At 41.5% G+C, this 17,011-nt stretch overlaps 1 protein-coding gene across 4 annotated transcripts in view; it reads left to right on the top strand.

The window, feature by feature from the left end:
* The window catches only part of PNPLA8 (patatin like domain 8, phospholipase A2), a 130,463-nt gene that overhangs the window by 107,206 nt on the left and 6,246 nt on the right, over nt 1–17,011 (top strand). For 3 of the 4 annotated variants that reach the window (XM_060687065.2, XM_060687068.2, XM_060687066.2), the window contains one exon: nt 2,544–2,738. The exons of the other annotated variant lie outside the window; for it this stretch is intronic. In XM_060687065.2, coding sequence (XP_060543048.1) covers nt 2,544–2,738 — 195 coding nt within the window. The remainder of the gene's footprint in view (nt 1–2,543; nt 2,739–17,011) is intronic. 4 annotated transcript variants of the gene reach the window in all.

The raw sequence follows: 17,011 nt of genomic DNA on the forward strand, positions 1-17,011 counted from the left end.
TTAGGAAAATACTGGAGTGCGCAGAGATGAGCAAACTAACCCATGAAATAAACAATGATGAGAACTCAGATTATTATACTGTATGGGGAAGGTGGTATGAATGGATGAATGATAAAATCAAAGAAGGAGTAAAAGGTGTAACTAAACAGCAATAAACAGCATAAACGACACCAGGTACATATCATGTATTCATGTATAAACGCTGCATATCCGATGTTAAAAAGAAATGTTACTATATTTTATGTATGTATATAAAGTCAATAAAATATTTTTTAAAAAAAGAAAAGAAAAACCCCAACTCCATGTTTGCAGAGAAAGGTACTTTTACTGACCATGAACTGATAGCAATGGTGGTCTTCTGGGTGCGATTCAAGGTGTTGGTTACCACCTTTAAAGCGCTCCATGGCTTAGGACCGGGGTATATACGAGATCGCCTTCTGCCATCAACAACCTCCCACCGGCCAATACTCTCCAACAGAGGGGCTCCTCAGGGTGCCGTCGGCCAAACAATGCCAACTGGTGACACCCAGGAGGAGAGCCTTCTCTGTGGGGGCACCAGCCCTCTGGAATGAGCTACCCCTAGAGCTTCGTCTTAGCCCCGACCTGCGTACTTTTCACCGCGCCCTTAAGACCCTTCTGTTCCAGCAAGCCGGACTGGCCTAGTATGAATTTTAAAATGGGTGTATGTGTGTTTTAACTCGCGGGCCAAATTTTTATATTCAATTTTTTAATTGGTTTTAAATTTTATAAATCTATGTGTTTTAGTATGGCTGTATACCGCCCTGAGTCCTTCGGGAGAAGAGCGGTATAGAAATCTAATAAACTTAAACTTAAGAAAGCAAGAACTGAGGCAATAAGTGCAAAAATTACTTTTGAAAGTATTCCCAAATCCCTCCCCCCAAGCACTGGGCTGTAATTCCTCAGCAGGGGAGAATTCTCATGGAGACCCACCATCCACTCAGCTGCTGTCCCCTCCAGGGGCATAATGATGCACCTCATGCGTGCCGCTTCCGATGTAAAACCTCCATACTCTTGCATATGATTCCACACTTGGGCTAGGAAAAATCCCAAAACCTTAGGGATCTCCTCCATATTTTACTTCTAGCTGAGGAACCTTTGGAATTTAGCGCCTCCGGGGGACTACCCCCTATACAGGGGGGCCTGGGCTGCAGCCACCACTTGAGTTCTAGCAGCCTGCGCTAGGTCTGGCCGAGCTCTAGGCATCTCTTCTGGGATGCCATGGCTTCTGCTTCTCCCCCTGGGTGTTCAACCTCCTCATGCGCAGTCAAGGCATATCTTTCACGTGTTCTCCGACTTTCAAGGGCTTCTTGTAGGAGGTGCAGGGCTTGAGTCACCAGGAGGTCATCTTTGTCAGCTTCCTGCCAGGCTACTTCTCCCCGCTGGTGTCTGGCAGTTGTTACCCCAGGGGGAACCTCCTCCAGAATCTCCATCTGGCCCACACCCAGCGACCATTTGGCTTGGACTGGCTTTTCCTCAATCTGCAGTTCAAACATCCACTCTGAAGCTTCCCAGCTTTGGCGGGACTGGGGGGGAGTCGAGCCAGTCGGCCCCCTGTCCTCTTGGTTGCTGCCTTGGTAAGACATTCTTTGCTCAGCCCCCATGGTAGAGTTTTCTCTGGGATGGCTGTTCAAGCAGATCTTGCTTAATGTCAGGTGTGCCTCTGTTCAAAACTCAAGGGAAAAGAAACCCAACTCCATGTTTGCAGAGAAAGGTACTTTTACTGAGCATGACCTGATAGCAACGAAAAGAAAGCAAGATCTGAGGCAGTAGATGCGAAAATTACATATTGAAAGTATTCCCAAATCATTCCCCCCAAAGACCCTGGCTGAATGTCCAATCCCCAGCTCCCCAAGGTGTCATGTGAGGTGCATCTTCAGATGGTCCCATCCATTTAGTATGCCAGAACAGTTGACCTTGACTGGCTATCAACGTCCATTCAGCTGCGCAGAAGACGATGAGAATATTCCTCCCTTTTCCTCCCTTTCGGTCACATCACGAGACAGCTCCACCAGCTTGCTTCCCTCTCCACAATACCTATACACTCCCCCCCCCCCCCATTACTGTGGCAGCTGATAGCAAGCAAGCATCATAGAGGCTGACAGGTACCTATTTATCTACTTGTATTTGTATGCTTTTGAACTGCTTGGGTGACAGGAGCTGGGGCAAGAACGGTAGCTTACCCCATCATGCTATGCTTGGGTCCAATTACCAATCTTCCAATCAACAAGCCCAGTGCTTAACCATAAGGCCACCACATCCTTTTAATAAAAAATACTTTCTTAAAAATTAAAAAATATATAGATCCAATGAAAATATTTTAATCTATATCCCATTTATTCTGTATATGTTGCTGTATATATGTGTTTGTGTGTATTTATAAATATATATATATAAGCATGAATATGAATGATGTAATCCTAAATTGATCTAACATGTTAATAGCTGATTGTTGTAAGGCAGGGATGACGATAATTGGGTAAGGAGCTATAATTGGGTAAAATTTAGTATTTTGTTTTTATTAGGTGGCTGCCATAAGTACTATTGTAAGCAGAGGAACACCACTGAAAGCCTTTGTATTTAGAAATTACAATCACTTCCCTGGAGTAAAGTCTCACTATCTTGGCGGTTGCCATTATAAATTGTGGCAAGCTATCAGAGCATCATCTGCAGCACCAGGTTATTTCCAAGAATATGCACTCGGTAATGACCTTCATCAGGTTAGTTGTAATATTTTATTTTAAATGCTCAAAGTTCTTTGTAGAAGGATGAATAAAAGTAATCATTTATGGATACATACCTAATTTACTTAAATCATACATTTAATTAAAGTTGAGTTAAACAATAAGTTTAAACAGTATCTGGTAATGATATTACCTCATGTGACTGTTATATTTCACTCTCCGTTTACATGTACATACATATGGGCTGATTGTCTATGGCTCCTTGCCAAAAGTTCACAAAACATGAAGCATCTGTAATTCAAGCACTCTCATGAGTCTGAATGGCTTTAACCTGACAATGAAGAAATTAGTTGTACTGTGATCTGTGGCAGTATTCTGCATGTTTCAAGATATGTTGACAAACTTTAATGGCAAGGAGTCTGCTGGGAGAGTTGTACACTGATACTCATAATTGTTTCACTGAATATAAGAGTCCTTTTATACATAACATTAAAATTTTTCTTTGGTTCTGACTCCTGCCTAATGAACCCATTTATTAAGTATACTAATTTTTTTATGTGTGACACTGCTTGGAGTTCTAAGTCTGTTTCGCATGCTTTTAATTTGATCAAGTAACGGTTTCTCAATCTGTCCCTTTTATCCGACATGTAGCTGGAAGGGAAAGAAGAGCTTTTAAGCAGATTTATTTATACCACCAACTACAATTGCAGAATGTGAGACAATATTCAGATGAAATAAAATGCCCTTATTTCATTATAACATGTCAAAAATGAAGTAAATTTGAAGTCTGATATTTAGATCAGTGTATGTAATCCAGATGCATTCTAAGATACATATCCAAACATATAGAGTCATGATGTATTCTATATGATGAATTCTTGGGAAGGGAGATGCAGCCTTCCTGTTAAAAAAATAAATATTTTTATAAACACGAATACTTTTATATGTATTTTACTTTTGCTGATTGACCAGCGTCCCTGGAAGTTATTGGATTGAGAAAAAAATTGTTATATCTATAGAAATTAATGCAAAGAATATTTCTTCTTAAACTCTGAGAGAATAATTATTGCAACCCCTGAATTATCTCAGCATTCCAGGATTAAAATACTGTCTGAGGCATGCATAATGATTAAGATATTTTATAGCCTGGGGGCTATAAGGACAAGATAAAAGGGGCAAAGTTAGATCTACTTCAATTAATGTTAAATCAGTGTTGTTGGAAGGTACAGAATTACACTATGTTGGGCAGATTTAATTTCAAGAGGAAAACTTGAGGAATGACTTTTTACAGCTATATTAATAACTTGCCTGATACTTTTACCTTGATAACATTTTCAAAGGCACTAATTTATTTCCCATTTTTAAAATTTAAAAGTATTCTACTAAAGCAATGGGGATAAGGCAACTTAAAATTTAGTAAAAGCTGTAGGTCCATTCTCCTTCTGTCCAAAAAACCTTTCTTGTGTGGGTCAGGGCACTGGATTTCTGTATTTAAATAATACCATTTTTAACATAGCTTCCATAGCTGTCAGTGGTTTATTTTTGTTAGATCATCTGTTTAGAAGACTATGAATTGAAAATCTCCTCTATGTTAGACAAACCTTCATAGTGATGATTGATGTGTATTTTCAAGTAAATAAGACTTCAGTAAATAAAACTTTCTGTACTTGAAATAGAGTTAAAGGTTTCTTAGCTGTCCTGATCGAGAAAGTCCAAGGCAAATGACACAGATGGTGTCCTGGACACATGTAGTACTTGAAATAGAATACAGTAACAATAGTACAACCTAGGCAAGAATTCAGAATAGGTCAGAGTGTTAAGTTTAGAACATAGCCAAAGATTGGACCAAGATTTAACAGTTCAAATGCTTAAGCTGAATCAGAAGTGGTGGGTAAATAAGATTTGTGATTTCTAGCATTCGTTGTTTCACTTGAAGGCTTAATATATTAATGGGCCTATATTATACAAATAGGCCTATACATTTAGATGGTGTACAATCTTGTTTAAAGTACTGGGCTAGTCAGGCATACTAGCATACTAGCTTTAATAAAACATTTCACTCACAGTCTTTTCTGTCACTTCTGTCACATATCCTTTTGATGTTTGATACTGGATCACTGATGGTCCTGTGATCTTGGAGGTTCTACCAGAGAATTTGACTTTCAGTCAAAGGAAGCAGACTTTCCCAACCACTAGGAGGCAGCACTATTAAGTATTAAGATTCACTGCCTTGAGTCAAGAGTCATCATATTATCTTCATCTTCCAAAGATAAGCCATCTATGGAGTCATGATATGGTAGTCTGACCATAGGTATATTTAAATAACTTTGTGCCCACGTTATTTATTTCTTTTTCAATGACATAACTAAATATTCTGAAGTATCCACAATTATCTCACTGCTTTAATTTTGTATGGGAACATTTCATAAAATGACAGTTTTATGGTATTAAACGATTATATGAAATATCCATATTTAAATTAAATCTTAGATATTCATATTTAGAAAGAGAAGATAAGTGTAGATCATAACATTAAACAGAACATTTTTTTACAACACCCATAGTTAGTGTGATGGGGAAACTGCTGCTTCTAAAAATGGTGGAGAGATTCTAGTTAGTACTATTTCGATGTGTGCCATAGATGAATAGTCAATTGCTAGCATGAAACAAATATATGAGTAGATTCTGTTTCCTTTTGCATGTTTGCTTTGTACTAATAGATATCAAAATATTTCATGAATTTCATTCACTTTGCAAATGGTAAGCCCTCTTTGTCAAATAGCAATTGGCTATTGTTTTGCAGGAAGCACTTTGTACATCAAGCCTATTTTAATTATTACCACCAATTGTACTAGAACTACACAGTAGCACAAGAAGGATGTGAAAAAGTCAATAATATAAATTTTTTGTTTTCCTTCTTTTGAGTTTATAGGAATTAAATATTTCTAGAATATTTTTAACAGAAGATTTCTTATTTAACATTGTGTTTTATGTCCATGTTTCAGTTAAAAGGTTGCATATGTAGAATTATGCCTAAAATATCAGTAGAGGCTAAAAGAGCATAAGAATAATTTCTATCATAATATGGGCTTGCTTTTTGTACAAATAAAGGAAATGTAAAGAAAAGGGTAGGATTCCTTTAAAGTCATCCTTTATTAGTTGTGATATGGAGCTCAGAGAACTGGAGTTCATTTTCTTATAAGAATAGGTTCTCAGTCTAAAATGGATTTAAGCAATCTCTGTATAAACAATCCATAACTGCAACCTCTCCATTTATCAGAGAAGCCTGCTTGTCTGATGCATTATAAGGTTCTGAGAAAAAAGTACATAAAGTTCTCATCCTAGTATATACATAAAGATTCTAAATTGAAAAAGGGTCACTATTTGTATATTTTTAATAAAACTACATTTATTCTATTAACTCTTGCTAAAATAAATTAGCTGGGTTTTATTGCAGGAAGAACATTTTTGTTTCTACCAAAGGGCTAATGCTCCTCAACCTAAATTACAGAATTTAGCCTGGATATGAATTCAGGAACATGACAAGGCACATTCTCCAATGGATGTCCTATTCCTTGCTGTTGAATTTCAACACTGAAATCAGCATAGACTAGAAATTCATTATTGATTATTGATTCATTATTGCAAAGGAATCCTGCACCATATTGCTGCTCTTGTTTTTGCTGTTATTTTATAATGTATTGAAATTGTTCTTCAGCCCCCAGAGTGTATATGGATTGGTAGCCTATAAATACTATTAATATATGAATGAATGAATGAATGAATGAATGAATGAATGAATGAATGAATGAAATTAATTGTAAACCACATCATTATTACAGTGCTTACTTTTTGGTTTAGGATTCAATCCAGATTTATAGAAATGTGCAAATTATATTAAAAATATTTCTTACATGCAAATGCATTTTCCTTTGAATTTCATGAAATTTGCTAATAATAACATATGAAAACATTATGCATTCATCTTATCTTAATTGTTCCTTTACCTTATATTTATCAGGCAAAAATCCAATTTCTGGGAAACTAGCTATATTTAAAACCACTTGATGTTTAGTTTAGTTTAGTTTAGTTTAGTTTATTTGTATACCGCCCTACTCCCGAAGGATATAAGAACATTATCTTTTTGAATTTAAGAATAGGCAAATTCCCTAAGAGAAAATATCCATTACAAATCTTTCTCCTTTGTAATATTCTTGTGCTAGTTTGGAATTTGCACAAATACAATAAAGATAAAACAACAGAGCAAGTCTGTGAAAATGAACTAGAAATGCAAAGCATGTCTGCACAGGCATTGAGGTGAAATGGTTGCTATGGAGCCAGCAAGCTCCAAGTATCAGAATTCATTTTGCTAAATCACATCTTTCAGTGCCATGGTATTTAGTTCACATAACTTCACTGTTAAAAAAAAAAAGCTGTGCTTGGGAAGAAAATAGGAGAAATACCACAAAAAGTATGACTACTGATATTTTAGATTATTGCTGGTAAAATATTTTATTTTTCAGCATTGCTGATTGAAGACTTTAATTAATAACTAACTTTAATGAAAATATCTACTTCTTGATATTAGTGGCCACATGTCATTTATGGACAACAGTCATTTGTGCAATCATTTTAAAGTATAGAATGTAGAGATTATTTAAAAGATGGCATGCAGAAGCTAAATCTGGGGAGAGATATGTGTCTGGGAATGAATCCCTCTAGACTAGGTCATTCCAAAGGTACTTTCATATAGTATATCTATATATCTTATATCTCCAGCTGCAAATTGCAAAGCTCTCTTCTCCCATACTGGGGGAGATGATAAAAAATACAATCCCTTGTAAAGGAAATAAAATGCAATAATTTTCTTGGCAATGGGAGCATGTCTTATTTCATAGAAAAAGATGCATGTTTGAAATGAGTTAATTATCTTTAATAAATATCTATGTCTATCAATCTATTTATCTATCATCTAAGGCTTGCATTTATGTAGTAGAGAACATTATACCAAATTTCAGAAACATAGGTGAAAGGTATTTTTAAATGTAAAAAGAAAAGGTGATGATAAGGAACAATGATGCCTCTTTCTTAACATGGTGGAATTGATTGCCAGAAGTTTTGCTGGAAATATAATGGATACATTTGATGGAAATTTTCCATGACAGAAATTGGTCACTAACCTAGACCATATAATTAATACAGTATAACTCAAAAAAAAATCTTATACAGCTGCACAAGATGCAAGATTGGGAAATAATGATTGTAGAATCTATGAGGTAAACTAAACTCTCTCCTTGCTTTCCCATCCTTCCGCAACCTAAATGTTATTACTCTGGTAGCTTAATTGGAAGCACACTCTTGACAGGAAAGTTGACACTTAACTGAACCAACATTCCCATTTATTTATTTACTGTATTTATTGATGGATGGATGTTGGTTGATTATATAGATGTGGCTGCAAATTAAAGCTGCTATATTTTGAAGTTTGACATATTTAGATGTACCCAAATAGATTCAAATTTTCCCACTTTGAGGTACAGAACTACCCATTCTGTGCAATGATCTACACTATGGCTGTGTATTTTTATTCTAAAGTGCTACAATTTATTCTGCTATTAAAATACAAAAATGCAAAAGAATAAAAATATTGTATTAGTTATCATAATGAAATAGTTACTATTTCAACTTCCGGTGGTGTTGTCAGTGTGAGTGAAGTGAAGGAACGGGGATCCGTTCTTGAAGCTCGATTTTTCCAGCCACAAAGCCACACCATACATTGGTGTGTGTGTGTGTGTGTGTGTGTGTGTTTTCTGATCTAGTGGTTTTTTCCAGGTAGGTGGTGGGATCTGTGTTTAGGGGTTTGTATGTGGAGTCTTGGAGTAGGTTGGTTAATTTGGTTTGGTAGTCAGATGTATTCATAACCACCGTGGTGTTTCCCTTGTCTGCTGGTAGGATTATTATGCTAGTGTCTTCTTTCAGGTTAAATAGTGCTGTCTGTTCCTCTTTGGGTAAGTTGCTTTTGGGTGGCTTGCTGGTGCAGAGGATGTTGGGGATTTCGAGTCTGATTCTGTTAGCGTCGTCAGGGTTGACTTTGGTCAGGCTGGTTTCAACTCCGCATATAATGGTTTCAGTGGGGATGTGTTTGGGAGCGACTGCAAAGTTGAATCCTTTGGAAAGGACATTGGTTTCAGCTTTGGTGAGATCCTATCTGAGATGTTATGCACTGTTTGTTTCATGTGTGGCTGTGAGGGGGGAGGGGTTTGTTTCGGGCGTTCTTGTAGTCTTCGGAGTTTGTTAGTGTGTGTGTCTGTCTTGAGGGTGGTCTGTGTTTCGGCTCTCCAGACAGCGAGTTGTTTGGATTTGTCCCAAAGTGCGGGGTGGATCTTGTTGCTGAGTTTGAGGTGAAGTGTGAGGAGATCTTTGTTGATTCGGTCTAGGAGGAATCTTTTTGTGTGAAGTTCATTTCTGATTAGGGCCAATTCTGTTCTTTTCAGGATGCGTTTGGTGGCTGTAGAGTTGGAGTGGTATTTCAATTGGAAGCATGTGGGGATTAAATTTTGATCGCGGCAGTTGCGTAGAAATGCGAGGTCACATAAAATGGAAGCTCTTTGGACTTCAAGTTTTTCATAGGTCCTGGTCAGATGGTGGATATCCTCCCCGTAGAGGTATGATATCTGTTTTCTGAGGTTTATGCGGGTGTTTGTATGTAGGTCTTTGGTTATTCGGGTTTTCTCCCGCGTAAAATTGGAGGTTTCTTGGCAACGTTTCGATGAAGTCTCATTCGTCATCTTCAGGCTGGTGTTCTCGGCTTCGTGCTTCTAGGAGCAATGTGTGTGATTGCAGCTGTTTCTTCCTTTTAACTGCCAGTGGGGGTGTGAACTGATTGGGTGGGAGCTTGGCTGTGTTCTGATTGGGCAGAGGTGTGTTCTGATTGGTTGGGGGTTTGGCTGTGCTCTGATTGGATGGGGGGTTGGCTGTGCTCTGATTGGATGGGTGTGTGTTCTGTTTAGGTGGGGGCTTGGTTGTGCTCGGGTTAGGCTGAGTAGCAGGGGGATTTGAGTTGGTGAGCTGTGTTGCTGTTGTTTGGCTTCGTGTTCGTGGCCGTGCCACCTCTTCATGGTGGGTGTCAGTCTGCTTCATGTATGGATTGGAGGGGTTTAAAGTGGCTAATGATGCAGCTGTGGTCTGGCTTCTGGTCCGTGGTTGTGCCTCATCATCAGTGTGGGTTTGAGTCTGCTTTTTGCGTGGATGTGTGGTGGTTACCCTAACAGAATCAGACTCGAAATCACCAACATCCTCTGCACCAGCAAGCCACCCAAAAGCAACTTACCCAAAGAGGAATAGACAGCACTACTTAACCTGAAAGAAGACACTAGCATAATAATCCTACCAGCAGACAAGGGAAATGCCACCGTGGTTATGAATACATCTGACTACCAAACCAAATTAACCAACCTACTCCAAGACTCCACATACAAACCCCTAAACACAGATCCCACCACCTACCTGGAAAAAACCACTAGATCCAAAATAAAAGCCTCACCCATCAGTGAAGAGATCCAGCAAAGAATCATTCCCAGAGAGAAATCATCCAGATGCCCTAAACTCTATGGTCTCCCCAAGATACACAAAGAAGGAACCCCACTTAGACCCATAGTCAGCTCCATAGGCTCACCTCTACAAAACCTAGCCAAATTTCTCGCCAAACAACTACAGCCCTATGCAGAATCCATCAACTCACATGTAAAAAACTCATTCCAGTTCATAGAGATCATAAAGAAGCAAAACTTACAGCCCAGCGACCTACTCGTGAGCTTCGATGTCATATCCCTCTTCACCCAAGTGCCAATCAAAGAAGCCTTGACAGCTATCCAAAACAAATATAACCCCCCCCCAAGCACATCCTGGATCTGACCAACCACTGCCTATCCAACACATACTTCATCTATAATGGACAGAAATACAAACAAATAGAAGGAGCACCCATGGGATCACCCGTCTCACCTGTCATTGCTAACCTCTACATGGAACACTTTGAAACCCAAGCTCTAGAAAAATCTGATCACAAACCCAAACTCTGGCTCAGATACGTAGACGACACCTTCATAATCTGGCCACATGGGAAAGAAAAACTGGACAACTTCCTCACACACCTCAACAGCCTACACCCCAAAATACAGTTCACCATGGAAACAGAAGCGAACAACCAACTTCCCTTCCTGGATGTCTTAGTCTACAAAAAATCCGATGGCTCCCTAGGACACACCATCTACCAGAAGAAAACACACACAAACCGCTATCTGCATGCACTCTCACACCACCACCCAGCACAGTTCAACTCCGTAGCCAATCCATACATGAAGCAGACTGATACCCACCATGAAGAGGTGGCACGGCCATGAACACGAAGCCAAACAACAGCAAAACAGCTCACCAGCTCAAATCCCCTGCTACTCAGCCTAACCCGAGCACAACCAAGCCCCCATCTAAACAGAACCCACACCCATCCAATGAGAGCACAGCCAACCCCCCATCCAATCAAAGCACAGCCAAACCCCCAACCAATCAGAACACACCTCTGCCCAATCAAAACACAGCCAAGCTCCCACCCAATTAGTTCACACCCCCACTGGCAGTTAAAAGGAAGAAACAGCTGTGATCACACACATTGCTCCTAGAAGCACAAAGCCGAGAACACCAGCCTGAAGATGACGAATGAGACTTCGTCGAAACATTGCCAAGAAACCTCCAATTTTACGCGGGAGAAAACCCGAATAACCAAAGACCTACATATATATGTGTGTGTGTGTGTGTGTGTTTGTGTGTGTGTATGTGTATATAGATATAGATATAGATATAGATGATATAGATATAGATATCTATATATCTATATTCACAGGCCGGCTGTGAATCCCTTTTTGTGAAATGGGGTCATGGGGTTCAGATGGGTTTGCTGATCACGTACCTGGCTCCCTGCCACGTGGCAACAGCCCTGCCCGAGCTACTCAACGTCATCGCCGCGGTGGCGGTTGATACCCCTAAGCTTATGGTTATGGGGGATTTCAACCTGCCGTCCGTGGGTGAGACGTCAGAGATGGCTCGGGAGTTCATGGCTTCCATGACAGCTATGGACCTGACCCAGTTAATTCATGGCCCTACCCACACAGGGGGAAACACGCTGGATCTGGTTTTTGTCTCTGGACAGTGGTTGAGGGATCTTGATATAGGGGATATAGTTACTGAACCCTTGTCATGGTCAGATCACTCTCTCCTTCATCTCGACTTTCGAACCGCTGCACCCCGCCGCAGGGAGGCGGAGCCGGTCAGATGGTTCCGCCCCAGGCGCCTGATGGAACCTGACAGATTCCAGACGGAGCTTGGGCCATTTCCTGAGGTTCTGGCACACGCCTCGACTGGAGACCTGGTGGCCGCCTGGGATAGGGCGGCTGCTGGTGCTCTGGATCGGGTCGTGCCTTTGCGGCCTCTGACCCGGCGCCGATCTCAATTGGCTCCTTGGTTTACCGAGGAGCTGAGGGAGTTGAAGCGCCGGAAAAGACGCCTAGAGAGTAGTTGGAGGGCCAGTCTTCTTGAATCTGACCGGACACTAGTAAGATCCCACATTAGGAATTACTTAGTGGCGATAAAAGCAGCGAAATGTAGTTATTTTGCTGCTCTTATTGCGTCATCAGATAATCGCCCGGCCGCCCTCTTTAGGGTGACCCGCTCCCTGCTCCACCAGGAAGCGCGGGAGGACCCCTTGGAGGGTAGAGCCGAGGATTTTGTTCAGTATCTGTATGACAAAATCACTCAGATTCGGGAAGATTTGGACTCCGACTGGGTAGTCTCAGGGGGAGAGACAGGGGCAGGTCTTGAGAATGTTATCTGGGATGAGTTTGATCCTGTGACCCCTGAGGACGTGGACAGGATTCTGGGTAGACTGAACGCGACCACTTGTTTATTGGACCCGTGTCCTTCCTGGTTAGTACTGGCTTCCCGGGAAGTGACACGAGGCTGGCTCCAGGGGATTATAAACACTTCGCTGAGTGAGGGTGACTTTCCCGCCGCCTTGAAAGAGGCGGTGGTGAGGCCTCTCCTCAAGAAGCCTTCCCTGGACCCGGCAATGTTGGTAAATTATCGTCCGGTCTCCAATCTTCGCTTTGTTGCGAAGGTTGTTGAGAGTGTGGTCGCGCAACAGCTCCCCCAGCACCTGGATGAAACGACGTATCTGGATCCGTTCCAGTCGGGCTTCAGGCCCGGGTACAGCACGGAAACGGCATTGGTCGCGTTGGTTGATGATCTCTGGAGGGCTCGGGACAGGGGGTGCTCCTCTGTCCTGGTCCTGTTAGATCTCTCAGCGGCTTTTGATACCATCGACCATGGTATCATGCTGCACCGGTTGGAAGAGTTGGGGGTGGGAGGCACTGTGTTGCGGTGGTTCTCCTCCTTTCTCTCTGACCGGTCGCAGTCTGTGTTGACAGGGGGACAGAGGTCGACCCCGAGGCCCCTCATATGTGGGGTGCTGCAAGGGTCGGTCCTCTCGCCTCTCCTGTTCAACATTTATGTGAAGCCGCTGGGCGAGATCATCCGTGGTTTCGGGGTGGAGTACCATCAGTACGCTGACGACACCCAGCTGTACATCTCCACCCCGGATCACCCCAACGATGCCCTTGAAGTGATGTCCCGGTGCCTGGAGGCCGTACGGATCTGGATGGGGAGGAACAGGCTCAGGCTCAACCCATCCAAGACTGAGTGGCTGTGGTTTCCGACGTCCCGATATAGTCAGTTGACGCCATCACTGACTATTGGGGGCGAATCATTGGCCCCCACGGAGAGGGCTCGCAACTTGGGCGTCCTCCTGGACTCACGGCTGTCTTTAGAAGAGCACTTGACGGCCGTGACCGGGAGGATTTTTCATCAGGTTCGCCTGATTCGCCAGTTGCGTCCCTTTCTGGATCGGGACTCTTTACGCACGGTCACTCATGCCCTTGGCACCTCCCGCCTGGACTATTGCAACGCTCTCTACATGGGGCTCCCCTTGAGGAGCACCCGGAGGCTCCAACTGGCGCAGAGTGCGGCCGCGCGGGTGGTAATGGGAGCGACATGGCGTTCCCATGTAACACCTCTCCTGCGCGAGCTGCACTGGCTCCCGGTGGTCTTCCGGGTGCGCTTCAAGGTTTTGGTTACCACCTTTAAAGCGCTCCATGGCTTAGGACCCGGGTACTTGCGGGACCGCCTACTACCACCAATAGCCTCCCACCGGCCGGTACGCTCCCATAGAGAGGGGCTCCTCCGGGTGCCGTCAGCCAAACAATGCCGACTGGCGGCCCCCAGGGGGAGAGCCTTCTCTGTGGGGGCACCTACTATCTGGAACGAGCTCCCCCCAGAGATACGGAGGATCCCGGATCTGCGCACCTTCCGCCGCGCCTTAAAGACCTTACTATTTCACCAGGCCGGCCTGGCCTAATTTTCCCCCTCTTTTATAAAAGATTTTTAAAATTTTAAATATTTTTTAGTATTTATATATTCAATTTTAAATTGGTTTTAAAAGTTTGGGGTTTTAAATTTGTCGGGGCCAAAATTATTTAATTTGATTTTATTCTATTTTTTAAATTTTGTATTGTATGTGTTTTTATTGTTTGGCTGTGCACCGCCCTGAGTCCTTCGGGAGTAGGGCGGTATAGAAATCTAATAAATAATAATAATAATAATATAGATATATATATGTAGATATGTTTTTCCCTACGTAACCAAGGTTTTTCTGCAGCCCCAGCTCAGTAGAATCACATCCACTCGATTCTGGGCTTTTTTCCTTTCAAGCAGACAGCAAGCTCTTCCTGCTAGGTGGGAGACCTATATAGATCTATATAGGTCTCCCACCTAGCAGGAAGAGCTTGCTGTCTGCTTGAAAGGAAAAAAGTCCAGAATCGAGTGGATGTGATTCTACTGAGCTGGGGCTGCAGAAAAACCTTGGTTACGTAGGGAAAACCTTTACCTACGTAAACTAAGTTGTTCTGCAGCCCTGGTTCTGTGAAATCTCATTCACAAGCTTCTGGGCTTTTTTTCTGTTGACAAACTGCAACTCTGTGTTGCTCTCTGGGAGACTCAGATAGCTATTTCTGCCTTTTAAGGCGTCGTCAGTGAACCACACCCACTTCTCAGATATTCCCCCTGTAAAGGTACAATGTGTCTTTTTCTTTTTCGTAGGCTTTTATGTGCATATTTAGCTCTCATCAGCTAGCCATACCCTTACTCGGATTCGAACTTGGGCTGCCTGCATATTAGGCAGTTGTATTAACCTCTGAGCCACAAGTTCACTGTCAGTTTTGGAAGACAATTTTCTTCTTAACTGCCACATATTTTAGCTGGGGAAGTTGGGAGGGGATTGTTGTTGGAGCGGTAGAAAGTTAGTCATAACAACATTCTGTATTCACACAAGTACCCACAATATTGGGGTAGACCAGGTGCTTTGACAGAAAAACACTTAATCTCTCCCCTGGTTCAAGCTGATAAAGGGAGGAGAACTTCATTTTAGAACAACCAAAACTGTCAGGACCCAAATTAATAACGCAAATAGAGGAATATGAAAATGTAGCAGGTCTTAAAATTAATAAACTCAAAACAAAGGCATTAACGAAAAACCTCACCAAACAGCAGGAGAAATTATTAGAAGACAAAATGGGTATCCAAACGACAAAAAAAAAAATTTAGGAATATGGCTAACAAATAAAGGTTCATCTATCAAAGAAGACAACTATAATAAATTAATACTACAGATAAAGAAAACTTGGAAATTTGGAGCAAATTACAACTATCCTTTTTAGGAAAAATAGCAACAGCAGAATGTGGGATCTATGAGAGAATGCAAGACTAAAGGGAGGCAGGGATAGCTGAAGTCTATTTGGGAGAATAACGAAGAGTAAACTTCAGACTGAAATAAGAATAAACAGAGCAGATAAAGAACAGATAACGATAAAATAAAGAGTAAGGAAAAAAACCACAAGACAAAAAAGGAAGTAAAGTACTTGTCACCTTTGGCCATGAACCATAGGATTCAGTAAAATCCAAAGCTTATGCATACAGTGCATGTCAATGTATATTCATCACTCACTTTGAAGGGTCACTCACATGTCAATGTGTATTCATCACTCACTTTGAAGGGTCACTCACTCTGCATAATCCATTTTCGATATGTTTGACTACTTCAGGATACCATTTGGTGATTGCGTGATCTATTCTGTGAAATTTTAAATTGAGTTTTAATATTTGAGCAGCCTGTTTTGAAGAAATGCTCACTTTATATTATCATTAAATAATTGCTCAAGGGGAACTTCTGACTGAACTTCCGGTGCCTTTAAAAGCGGGATCGTGAGCTCCGCGGCCTGTTCCAAGGTCTCTACGTCGGAGGACTCCAAATTAGGGCCATAGTCACCCTGGAGGGGAGGCGAAGGCCGTGCAGGTCGAGGAGAGCCGCATCTCTCCTCCCTGACTCAGAAAGCCCCCTCTGAAGACGAAGAGCATCAGCAGTCAAAATGGCTGCCATGAAGTCAGGAACAGTCTGAAAAACTAAGACAGTGCAGGAGCAGAGAAAGTGAATAATGTGTGAACTGGCTGAGAAAATATTTTTTGTTGAAATTGGACCCCAAGAAATCTAAGGGGGAAGTATATTTAAAACTACTTGGTGAAGCGGCGTACCAGGCACTTGGGAAAATACTGAAGGATTTAAGAGGAAAAATTACTTTTTAAAATGAATAGAAACTTGGACTCTCAAAATTAAAGACATGGCATTAAAGAGGCATTTTTAAAACGCTGGAATTACAATCCCAAATTTTATTTTTCTACCATTACTCAATTGCAGGAGTTACAATTTAAAATAATAAAATCATACTTACTAATAACATCGCAGAGAGGCTGAGCAGACTGAAGCAAGAGTGCCATCTGCTGATGAAAAGGGAACTACCCTCTTTCCCCCAAATAAGACATCTCCTGATAATAAGTCCAATCGGGCTTTTGAGTGCATGGCAATAAGGCCAAGCGCTTATTTCAGGGTTCAAAAAAATATAAGATAGGGTCTTATTTTTGGGAAAACACGGTAACTATTTAAAGAGACAGAAACTATTTGTTGGATAGGTACAGTACCTGCCCTAAGACCACTAGAGATTTGAATATTAAACAAGAATTTCAGCTAAGAGACCCCTGAATACTATTGAACATATAAAAATGACTTGAAGAAATGTAGATGACCCTCTGGTGAATTTAAATTGACTGGATTGATTATTGAGGATTCATTCAAAGCAGAGATTTGGAAGTTT

The sequence above is a fragment of the Pantherophis guttatus genome, chromosome 7, assembly GCF_059756535.1.
Source record: "Pantherophis guttatus breed Tessera chromosome 7, ASM5975653v1, whole genome shotgun sequence".
NCBI lineage: Eukaryota > Metazoa > Chordata > Lepidosauria > Squamata > Colubridae > Pantherophis > Pantherophis guttatus.